General features: G+C 36.3%; 1 protein-coding gene across 1 annotated transcript in view; it reads right to left on the minus strand.

The window, feature by feature from the left end:
• Positions 1 to 1,000: 1,000 nt before the first annotated feature.
• Positions 1,001 to 12,225, minus strand: part of LOC148302301 (uncharacterized) — a 109,371-nt gene continuing 98,146 nt past the window's right edge. The window contains exons 11-16 of the mRNA XM_088271808.1: positions 9,863 to 10,002; positions 5,726 to 7,889; positions 4,653 to 4,919; positions 3,107 to 3,312; positions 2,054 to 2,135; positions 1,001 to 1,867 (exon numbers count right to left, since the gene is read on the minus strand). Of these exons, the coding sequence (XP_088127934.1) occupies positions 1,832 to 1,867; positions 2,054 to 2,135; positions 3,107 to 3,312; positions 4,653 to 4,919; positions 5,726 to 7,889; positions 9,863 to 10,002 (2,895 nt within the window). The 3' untranslated portion in view covers positions 1,001 to 1,831. The remainder of the gene's footprint in view (positions 1,868 to 2,053; positions 2,136 to 3,106; positions 3,313 to 4,652; positions 4,920 to 5,725; positions 7,890 to 9,862; positions 10,003 to 12,225) is intronic.

The following is a 12,225-nucleotide window of genomic DNA, read 5'->3' on the forward strand; positions in this document are numbered from 1 at the left end:
GAGAGGTTCCACTGTATACTGTTTTATCAAGATTTTTACTGATTACTCAACAGTGACAAAAAAGTATGTACAAGTTTGGTGCATAGATGTAAGTTCTGTAAATGCCTTAACAATCATAGTCTCCTCTCTTTACATTATTTTATATATACTTAAATATATTTTTTAAAGAATTAAAAACATTAGTATGATCGATAATCCTGAAATCATTTGAAACATTGGTCTGTATGCTCCCGATAGTTACCTAAGACAGCGTCGACATAGATTGTTTCACATTCCTATACACAGGACCAACCTGCCGATGGTTATGCCTGTAGGAAGAACTACCGCTATGTTGAACAATATCTCATTGGATATTGATCTGTTCCATGTGTCTGAAGGAGTTTTCCGAAGTTCGATTCTTCTACACCTTTAGCAATAGTATTCTTGCTTATTTTCTATTTTATATTGCCTTTATCTATGTTAATGTATACGATGTATAAATTTAAATTTGTAATGTGTATATTATGTATATTTAAATAAAATAAATTGAATTGAAAAAAATTTATTTGGTTACCTTTTCAATGATTCTGACGCGCTCTTGTTCCTCCCGGTAGAATATCTTCTCTCTCTCCGTCGCTATTAGCACAGACTCCTTGAGCGCCTCTTCCAGTTCTACAATTCTTTCATCTTTCATCTGATTCGGTTCATATTCGACACTGGACACATTCAGCAACTGCTCCAATTCATTGATTCTATCATTTTTACTCTTGACTACTGTCAGAAGCTGCTCCAACTCTGCGATGTTACTGTGCTCTCTTAAAGCCGACTCAAGAATTTGCATACAGTTTTGCTGTTCTATAATTTTAGAATTTTTGATGCTTAACTCATCTGTTAAAGCCCCTATTTTCTGTTTATTCTTTTCTAAATTAACTGTCAAGTCATCCACGATTATTCTTTCTTTTTCAATGACTTCTTTCTTCTTTTCATCTAACTTTCGCTCTAGGACTTGTATTTCATATTCTTGTTCTATAATCTTAGCATTTTTCATATCCAATTCTGTGTGTAAATCTCGCAACTCTCCCATTCCAGCGCTTATTTTTAAGAACTCCTCAAGCTTGTTTAAAATCCTTTCCAATTCTTCGATGACAACCGCTTGGTTTTCATCAGTTTTGGGCTCGTTGTCATCTAAGCCATTTAAACCATTCTGTTTCGGAGCTTTCGAGGAAATAGTTTTCAGCAGTTTGTAGGCATCATTTAGATCTTTATCTAGTTCCGCAATGCCTTTATTTTTAATATCTAGGTTTTGATTTACTTGTGGGAGTTTTTGGAAACAAGTCGTACACAGATGATCAGTATCAGCTCCTTTGTTCTATTGTCGCACATAGGATAGTGATGGAACAAATAAAAAATGGACACATAACTTAAAAATGATAAAATGTCCTTATTTACAATGAATACAACTAATTTTTTATAAATATCAAACAAAAAATCAACAATTCACCGAGTTTAATAATATATAAGTCCTCTTCTTGTTGTTTCATATCACACTGTAATCATGAACTTTTGATTTTTCTCGTATAAATATTACTTTTGTTTATAGTATCTTAATAAATTATTTATGATGAACACGTTAATTGCTTTCTTATAACGTAACGCATTAATTTGTGTGCTAATACATTTAATTAAAAACAAGTTTGTAACACGGCACGAACATACAATAAACATTGTTCTTTCAACACTACGCGAGAGTTTAATGTTGAAACTGTCGAGAAATCGCTAACAAAGTTGTACTCGAGAAAGCGTGAGCAAACTGAAACAACCATCGCCTTTGTGGCTTTTTTTAATAATTACTCTAGAAGAAACTTTTCAAGAATCCAGCGGGGCCGGCCTGCTCGGATAGTTGGTATGTTGTTATTGCAAATTGTTACGGAATAGGATGGGATGGAGATCCAAGGGGATGCGTGAAAAGAAGAAGAAAATTGAATTAGTAACAGGGAAATGTTATGGCGGTTTCATCGTATTCAATATTTTAAATAATTTGACCATATATTTTATTAAATAGTTGGGATATTACCTCTTCCTTCTTTCTTTGTTCCTCCATTTGTGCATTTGCTTGTTGCTGGCTTCTAAGTTTTGCTTGCATGTTTTTCAATGACCTGAAATTTAATTTTAATTTAACATGTTTTCATTTATTTATTCTTTTAGCAATAATCAGCTAAGCCTCTATTTAAGCGTCTTGTCTTGTAGGCAAAAGACTTAAAATAGGGAAAGAAGGATTTGAAAAATACATCACAAATACCCAGAAAATAAATATTACAAAAATCATATCTAATTGCATCGCACAAAAATCCCAAGGTAGACGACTCTCGGGCAGACCACCAAAGAGGTGGATTAACAGCTGGTAATCGACATCGCAGGAGGCTAATCCCTTTTAAAAACTTGCCACAAGGCCTACATAAAGAATAATAAAAAGAACAAGATATCTTATTGATAGTCCTGTTGTCTTGCCTTATTTGCTTACAAGACAGCGTCGACACAGATTGTTTCACATTCCTATACACAGGACCAACCTGCCGATGGTTATGCCTGTAGGAAGAGCTACCGCTATGTTGAACAATATCTCATTGGATATTGATCTGAATCCATGTGTCTGAAGGAGTTTTCCGAAGCGGGATTTTTCTACACCTTTAGCAATAGTTCTTGCATATATTTTACTTTAATGTATTTTAATATATACAATTTAATTTTTTTATAGTTTGTAATGTATATATTAATTGAAATAAATAAATTGAATTGAAATTGAATTGAATGGAATTAATAATATCAAAATTACAACTTTGGATTAATAAAATTATACATTCAAAATTATTTTGCTGTAAATAATACATAAAATATATTATTGACCTTCTCGTTTTTGAAATGTCAAAATGGTCTACGGACACAAAGAAAATACAAATGTGTAACATTCATAACCCAGAAGATTAGGAAATAATTCAAATGAAATCTTCCTCACAGTTAGGGAAGAACAATGTTACAGTGAATATTCATTACTGTGAGTATTGGCTTTGTGACCGTCTCAGTAGACGGTGAGATCAGAGTATCGTTCTGTTAGATAAGGTAAACTCACTGTTGCATTTCCATGATCTGTTTCTCCTTGGCATTCTGTTCTTCCTGACTCATCTGCACAAGTTGCAGGAGCCTCTCCATCTCCGCTGAACTCCTTTGTGCTTCCTCCTTGGCCTGCTGCAGTTGCGTTTTAAGGGCATCGGCCTCTTTCTGCGTTTCTGTAAGTTTCTTGTTCAACTCTCCGGCTGCAGCCGCTCCGCCACCCGCCTGGACCAAAAAAACACAATTTATTTTAAAGCCGATGCAATACCATGTTAAATAACCTTTGTTTGTAATATTGTAGTGCAACGATTGAAGGTTGACCTATATTTATATGGGTCAGGAGCATTTTAAGGATACCTTTTCCGTTTTAAAATTAGACAAAACTCTATTTGTGAATGTGATGAGGCGTCATCACAAGATGTCCTACACTCCTTTCAAGAACGTCATAAATCAAAAAACTTGATTTTTCAGGAGATCTTTTTCAAAGTTTAAAAATATAATACAATGTATTAAAAAGAAATATCAAGCCACTTTTTACTGTGGAACAGATCTTTTTAGGTAAAACTTGAAGGTTTTTTCTCCATTTGAAAAATATGTAGTATATTTAAAAAAATAATTAAACAATTCCTTTTTTTCAAAATGCAAAAACAACACTTTCTGCCCTGTAGCAGATAAATATCAAGTTAAAAATATGCCTCTTTTGCTGGGATATAGTAAATTTTCTGGGCATTCCGAAAACATGTACAACTGAAAATTGACGATTTTCGATTTATGACGTTCTTGAAAGGATTGAGCAATATGTCCATTTTTTTTAAAAAGAAAGATTTAAATCGGAAACAGAATATGCGAAACAAGGTATGTAGTTGACAAAAATTGATGATGCATAAAGTCCTATCAGATTTAGTGGTGTCTTATTTAGAAAATATGACAAGACAAGTATGATAAATAAATGAACTATGTGACAAATCTTGATTGATATAAGATATTAATTTCATTGTATCTATTGTATTTTGTTGTTTTAACTATTATTCAATTCACACATTCACTACCATTTTTAAAATAAACAAATGGAATATGCTATAAATTCTTATTATTTTTTGACATCAAAGATGTCAAAAAATGTCTCATCAAAGATGAAGAAGAATATGGAAGTCTGGGCATTTACGGGGCTTACGACCGTCATAGGCTGGTTTAAGTGATCACTTTACACACGTGTAACATTCACCAATTCTAATAAAAATAATTCTAATAAAATTCTAATAATAACACGTGTGTAAAGTGATCACTTAAACCAGCCTATGACGGTCGTAAGCCCGGTAAATGCCCAGACTTCCATATTCTTCTTCATCTTTGATGAGATGTCAAAAAATAATATGAAAATAACTCCTGTAATTGGAGATAATCCAGATTTTGTGAACAAGTATTTGGACACACTCAAAATGTTGTCTATAAATTCTTGTACATAATAGGCAAGGAGAATTTTCTTAGGCAACTAATAAATGTTATTTATAAAAAAAAAATAATGATTGAAGGTATGAATAAAGTGGAAGCTGAATTACAAGTACCTTCTTTAATGAGGCTTCCAATTGGTCCATCTGCTCTTTTCTCTTCTTCAATTGTTTGTCCATCTCTATTAGCGATCTCTCTTTCTCCTCCACTTCTTTTCTTTTACTTTCGATGTTTCTTCTTTGTTCGTCCGTGTGTTTCTTTTGGTCTTCTAACTTCTTGAATTCTTCTTGTAGTTGCCTCCTAGCGGCGGCCGTATCGTCGCCAGCTTTCGCATTCTGTTGACCGGCTGATTGAAGTTTCTTGTTGGCCTCGTGAAGGTCCAGCTATACGGGAAACCCATAAGTTACATCATTAGAGATTGCCTCGGCGACAAATGACAGCGACACCGAACATTCACGGCATTCCCACAAATAAAGCAAATTAAAGAAATGATCTTTATAAAATTAAAATAATGCTTACTCTGTACACAATTCAAAGCAGATAAAATAATGCGTCATAACATTTATCCATAAAACGGAGACAGATGATGATCCGTCAGATGATATATTACTCATGAACGTGTATGTACAACATCCAAAAAGCTGACAACGATGAATAAATAAATACCTGCATATAATTTACAGAATGAAAACAATGCGACACAACACAGATAAGAAAAATGATCACAGATATTATCTATACTTTGAACCCATTAGTTTACCACTTGTACAACATACAATACATAACATGGAGAGAAATAAGAAATGTTTCAAAACAAAATAAGATAAATAACACATTAAAAAACAATATTTATGTGCAAATTTTTCACGTACTAAAATAAACATCGGCGAACAACAAAAAAGAAAATGTATGTAGTGCTGAAAAAAAAAGAAAATTAAAAATAATAATAACGTAAAACTAGACTACTGAAAGGAAGGTTGGAGGATGCCCAAAGGACAGGTTTCGGAATGAGAGCATGCTACGGAAATGCTCAAAAACATTTAAAAAGTGAAATCTACGGTTTACAGAGCATGAATTTATTATGTATATACATAGAAAGAATGATCGCGACTCGGTGATGACTGGACAAAATGGCGAGATAATCTAGGACACAAACACCCGCTACGCAATGGGCGATCCTCCAACTGACCTGGCTCTTTTCCAGTTCTTGCACGAGCATTTCCAGTTGCGCCTGGAACCTCTCCCTTTCTACGTGGGCGTTCTTGGCTTCAGCTTGCGCCTTCTCCAACTCCTTTCTCAACCGCATTTCCTCAGCCTTGTCTCCTCCTTGCTGCGGGCCTTTGTGCATCTGAGACATCTGCTGCATCTGTTGTTGCATGGCGTTAAGCTGTTTCTCGAGATTCTGAACGTGCAGTTGCTTGTCGTTGGCCATTTTTTCCGCAGCGGCAACGCGTCCCTTCTCCGTTTCGACTAATTTGCGCCACTGTTCCACGTCGCCAACTTCTTGGGACTTCTTTTCTGCCTTTTCAGCTCTCATTCTCTGACTATCTCTCTCTTTCTGGATAGTGGTAACCTGTTGCTGGAGTTTCGTTATTTCTCTATCTCTTCCTTCCAATACAGATTTGGTGCCGCGCTCCGCATCTTGGTTCATTCGTCGCTGCTCTTCTTTCAATCGGCGCACTTCCTCTCTCTGCTTCTGGAGTTCTTGTTCCGATTGGGTCAGCTCCTGCTGGAAGTTCATAAGCATATCTTGCGATTTTTCCAACTGAATGACTAATTGATCTCTTTCGACCGTCAACTGCTTGGTGTCCGCGTCGAATTTCATTATTTGTTTTTCGATAGAGTCAGCCTGCTGGTCTCGTTTTTCTAAAATCGAAGCCATCTTCTCTCGGTCTCTCACCGATTGCGCTAGCTCCTGTTGCAATTTTACCATAGTTTCTTGAGTGCGGTGATCCAAGACACGCTGTTGTTGCTCGCTGTTGCGTCTCATCTGTTGTATTTCGTTCCTGAGGATCTCTCTCTCCTGTTCCAACTGTCGCATTTCTAAAGCCGTCCTCTCTAGTTTTTCGTGCATTCTTCCCAATTCGTTCGTCATTCTATCGAATTCCATTCTCGTCGTCTCGTTGGTTTCTTGATATTTGGCAAGATGCATCTGCGACTTCTCTAGTTCCTTAGCGAGGCGACCAGCCTCCATTTCCGTGGCATCTCGGGCTTGGATGGCCTTTTCTAGTTTATCCCTTATTCTCTCCAGCTCTAGACGTTCCTCCGTTCGGAGTTTGTCTCCGGCGACCGCCTGAGTCTTGAGTCTCTCGATTTCGTGGATGTCCGTTTTCAACCGTTCGTTGTCTTTCTCGAGCTGTTCGGACCTCATTTTGAGTTTTTCGTGTCGATCTCTGACCTTCTCGCATTCGATGTGCGCCCTCTCGAGGTCGAGGCGCTGCTTCTCCTGCGTGGCGAGCAGCTTGGCGGTTTCCACCTTGGCGAGCTCCAGCTGCGCGGCCAGCTCGTGCGCGCGGCTCTCGTACTGCTCGCGCGCCTTCTGCAGCCGTTGCACTTCGAGCTGGGAGGCCTCGAAGCGCTCGCGCGACTTTTCGACCTCCGTGCTCCACTTCTCCTGTTCGAACTGATATTTACCTCTGACGCCCTCCACCCTCTCGAGCTCGGCGCGCAGCCGCGCGGCCTCCGGCTCGGCCTTGCGCGCCCGCTCTAGCTCCGCGAGCGTCTTGTCCAGTCGGTCTCTCAGCCTCTCCGCTTCTATTTTGGCTCGCTCGAACTCTTCCTTGGTGCGCTCCTGGGAGTCTTGATACTTGCCGAACTTGGTCGCGTAGCGGCCGGCCTCCTCTCGGGCCGTCTCCGCTTCCTGCTTGTGTTTGTCCAGTTCGGCCTGAACTTTCCTGAGTTCGGACTGGGCTTTGTCGTTTTTGTCGTACATTTTTTCTAGTTCGACCTGCATTCTCGCGAGTTCTTCCTGAGTCTTCTCATTGGAAGCTTGCGCCTTTCCGCACTGAGTCATGGCTCTCTCATACTCGAACTGTAGGCGTTCGTTGTCCTCGGAGAGTTTCTCCTTCTCCCCTTGCACGCGGCGGATGTCTAGCTGCGCCTTCTCGTAGCGGTCGCGCACCATCTCAAGATCGATGGCCAGGCGGTCGAGGTCCTCCTTGGCCTTGTCGTCCTGCTCTCGAGCGCGCGTGAGTAGTAGCTGCGCGCGCGCCGCGTCCTCGGCCAGCCGGCGGGCCTCCTCGCGCGCCTTGGCGGCCGAGGACTGCCCCTTCTCGGCCTCCAGCAGCGCGCGCTCCCTCTCGGCCTCCACGAGCTCGGCCCGGTTCTGCAGGCGGTACACCTCGCTCTGGACCCTGAAACCAGACACTCAATTCAGCACTTACCTCCATTTTACTTCTAACTTGACGACATTTCTGAAATTCTTTAAAAAAATCACCATTATTTTGAAACATCGATAAGATAAAAATCAATAAAGTTTTTCTTGATAATTTTTTCGACTCAATTAAGTAAAATGATACACGGTTATTACTTTTAAATACAAAGATAATTTTTGAACAAAATACGTTAAGTCTTTTTAATATTTAAATTTTAAATGTCAACAGAGACAAATTATCTATGTATTTGAAAACGAATGGTTTTATCGTAGTCGTACAGGAGAAAGTGACCAACTAACAAAATGTAAAATGTTCAGGAGGCCATTTAAGCCACTTGCTTGGCAATAAAATAAACATCAATGTTGTTCATTTTTAACAAGTCAATATTTTATACTTCATACAATATTTTATACAAGTCAATATTTCATAAGTTTTAAATCCTTTGGGATTTTTTCGACACAATATTAAGCTAGTAAAATATCAAATAGTCAATAATCACGTTTTTGTGAAAAATGAACTTGGTCACTTTCTCCTGTATGACTACGATATGAGCATTGGTTACGACGTTCACTATTCTACCCATTATTAAACACCCTTGTTGCATCAATTTTCCAAAGTTGTGTATGTATGCAATCGCATTCATATCTTAATTGGAACTAACAGATGATGCTGCCATATTTTGAAAAATAAATTGTGAAGTAAATAGCTTCCTCTACTTAAACATAGGTAATGGACAATAATGTGCAAAATAGTAAACGTTGCGCAGTGTTTAAAATGATAACTTAATCCAGCCAGTGCCAGGTCGTAAGATCTGAGAATGCTCTTACTGACATATTGTATTTTTATATAAAAAGATCCATTGATTTTGTTTAAACGCCTAAAATAAATATTTAGAGATACTGTCTCTAGAAGTAAAAACAAAATTTTATAAAATAAGTAATATAATATAAAACAATTATATTATTTTAAAATATGTATGCATGCACAGAGTACTTACCTCAAAATATACATAATAATTTTTTATTTTATTTTAAATATACAGATTGTCGAAAACAAATACAAAAAATTATCGCGTTCTTCCAGCGATAACATTGGTATATTTCTGGTATATTTTTTGATGATACTTTGTGGCACATTTACAAAACAAAACTTAAACTTTGTTTTAACGTCTTTTATTTTTGCTACTTTTTTCAAACCGCTTTCGACAAACACATAGTCATCCTCGGTAGATGTTAATATTTAGCCTTAAAGATGACAAGGTGCTTGTCGAAACCGGTGGAAAAAAAGATCCAAACATAAAAGTGGTTAAAAAGAGAGTTTGAGTTTTATTTGATAATGTTTATTGTAACCAAAAAAAATTAAAGTAAAAATTTCATAGAAAAATGAAAGGAACCATTATGGTTAACCCTCGACCAGGCCTTCTTCAAACCCTTATCCGCACCCCAATGGTGCATAGGGCACTGCATCATATAAACGCAGTGTTTTCTTGATAGTTAATACATACATGAAAGGTGATCAGCCCTCCGCTTCAGGTACCAGTCCAGGGTAAAATTCAATAAATATTGTTCAAAACACTCATCCGCACCCGAAGGTGCATAGGGCACTACATCATATAAACGCAGTGTTATCTTGATCATTAACACATGAAGGAAAGGTGATCAGCCCTCCTCTTCAGGTACTAGTCCCGGGTAATAATGAATAAATATTAGAATAAAAAATCCCTAATATTTATTTAACCCCCCGCCCCTGGGAATCGAACCCGGGACCTCCAGTACGGTAGCCGAGCGTGCTGACCATTACACTTCGGAGGTGGACATAGTGAATAAGTATTAGAGTGAAAAAACTCCACAAGGTACCAACTTATAAATATATAAATTAAAAAAAAAAAAACATCGAACACAAACCACAATACCACATGACGTCTACCACGAGACAACAGAAAACATGTCTACCTATCATACTTTTCTAGCATTTTCTCGTATTCCTTGTGAGCCGTTTCCTTCTCGTCTGCCATCTTCTGGGATGCATACAGAGCCTTGTCCAACTTTTCTTTCAGTATGTCTATTTCAGTTATAGCGTCATCTCGCTCCATCTATAACAAAGGACAAAACAAGTTAGCGATGTTCTACAAGTTTCTAAACTAAATTAACAATACAGTAAAACCACGATATAACGGACGTCCATATAACTAACTTCGGATATAACGGATAAAAATTTAGTCAAATCTAAAAAAAAACCTTTTTATTTTTTTTAACATCTCATCAAGATGAAGAAGAATATGGAAGTCTGGGCATTTACAAGGCTGACAACCGTCACCTTTTTTTTTATTAAAACTTCATGTACAGAAAAGAAATAAGTACATTGGCTGGCTTATGGCGTCAGATCACTTTACATACGTATAAAATTCACCGTTGATTGACACTCAAAACTACTCAAAATTTTGGAATTCGTACATATACCATCAATCTCATAATGCTTCATCATTGCGTCTACAACAGCCATTTATGGTTGGATCGAGAAGGCTTGTATTTAGCAGAGATCCTTTTATTTAGATGCATGCAAAAATTTGAGTAATGTGGTTGTCAATCGTGCGTAGAATGGTGATTGTTACACGTGTGTAAAGTGATCACTTAATCAGCCTATAACAGGTCATAAGCCGTTCAAATACCTTGAATTTCACATTATTAGTATATTATTATTAGTGTATTATTATAGTAAAAATATAATTATAATTTATATTTGAAGCACTAACTTTGTGATTTTCCATTTCATGATTAAAATGTAACTTTGTTTTAAAATCACTATAAATATTATATTATAACTCAATTATGATGTCTATCGGTTTCGAAGCTAACCGCTTCTTTATCAAGACTGATTAATCAGTTTTGATAAAGAAGCGGTTAGCTTAGAAACCGGTAGACATTATAATTAAGTTATAATATAATATTTATAGTGATTTTAAAACAAAGATACATTTTATTTATAATAAATTAACTCTTAAAATATGGAAAAACCCAGATTTTGAAGTATTTGGAAATACTAAAAATGTATAGAAGATCTGAAACAGATCGTATTTTGTCGTATTTCATTGCATTTTCTTTTATTATGATTAAACAACAATTTTCATTCATTATGATTTTATAAATAAATATTGTAAAATGTGCCCTCGGCACGGGAAAATTCAGCGAGGGCTCATTTTTATAATTTGAAATTATGTATATGATGAAATAAATAAATAAACATTTTTCAAGGGTTAAAAATGACGATCAGATTCTCCCTTATCACGACCATTTTCAGAATAGAACAAGAACTTTACTTAGAAAAAAGTGTTAGCTTGAACAAGTCTAAAATTTTCAATCCAGAATTCAAACTTGAAGGCATATCGTTTGAAAGTTTTAGAAAGCGCTAATTTTATTAGTTTATTTCCTGCGATAAACTTTATGTAAGAGAAAAATTTCGTTTCATTTCCAAGTTATCGCTTTGAACCATAACATAAAACTGCTTAGTAGATATCTCTCTTATCTCGAAGTTGAGCCCTAATATTTTCGGGAACAAAATACGTTATAACGAGTAGAGAAAAATAATCTAATTTTCTCGAGTTGTTCCGAGGAACTTGCGGTGAAACACTTGGAGAAAAGAAATAATGGATATTCCCTTCTGGGATAAAATGTACTATTCTGGGATCTTTAATAAGTAAACCGGATAGATATTTCCGTAACAATATTATGAGTATGTATGGATTTTCGTTCACAAATACAGTAACTTACCCGATATAGAGGCGTTATCGAGATTTTTATTAAGTATATATTTTTACAGATGGAAACAATAATTCGATATTAGTATTATCAAATGTTTTAAATATGTGTGTATTATAAAGAATAAAAATGTTTCACATTTTTCGAAAGTTTTAAGTATTTGTATTTTTCAAGGGGCAGAAATGTTCCAGCTTTTCAAGAATTACATTCAAGTAGATACCGGTTGAAAATAAGATAACTTAATGATTTTTTTAAATGGCGTAACAAAGAAGAAGAAGAATATGGAAGTGAATGCATTTACAGGACTTACGATCTGTTATAAACTGGTTTAATTGACCATTGTGTGACATTCACAATTCTAATTTTTTAAGAGAAATATTTTTGTTTTTATTATTTACACAAATATTTCAATTTCATACTATTTCTGTGAGCCGAAGAGGTTCATTGTAAGAAATAGGTATCAAATTGTGGTAAAGTGGGTTCGAACCGAGAAACTCTGATTTAAGAGTCCGCTACATTAACTACGGGACCACAACCCGACACATTTATGATTTACAACT

The sequence above is a fragment of the Brachycentrus maculatus genome, unplaced genomic scaffold (genome assembly GCF_059751285.1).
Source record: "Brachycentrus maculatus isolate JH-2025_06_01 unplaced genomic scaffold, ASM5975128v1 h1tg000463l, whole genome shotgun sequence".
Classification (NCBI taxonomy): domain Eukaryota; kingdom Metazoa; phylum Arthropoda; class Insecta; order Trichoptera; family Brachycentridae; genus Brachycentrus; species Brachycentrus maculatus.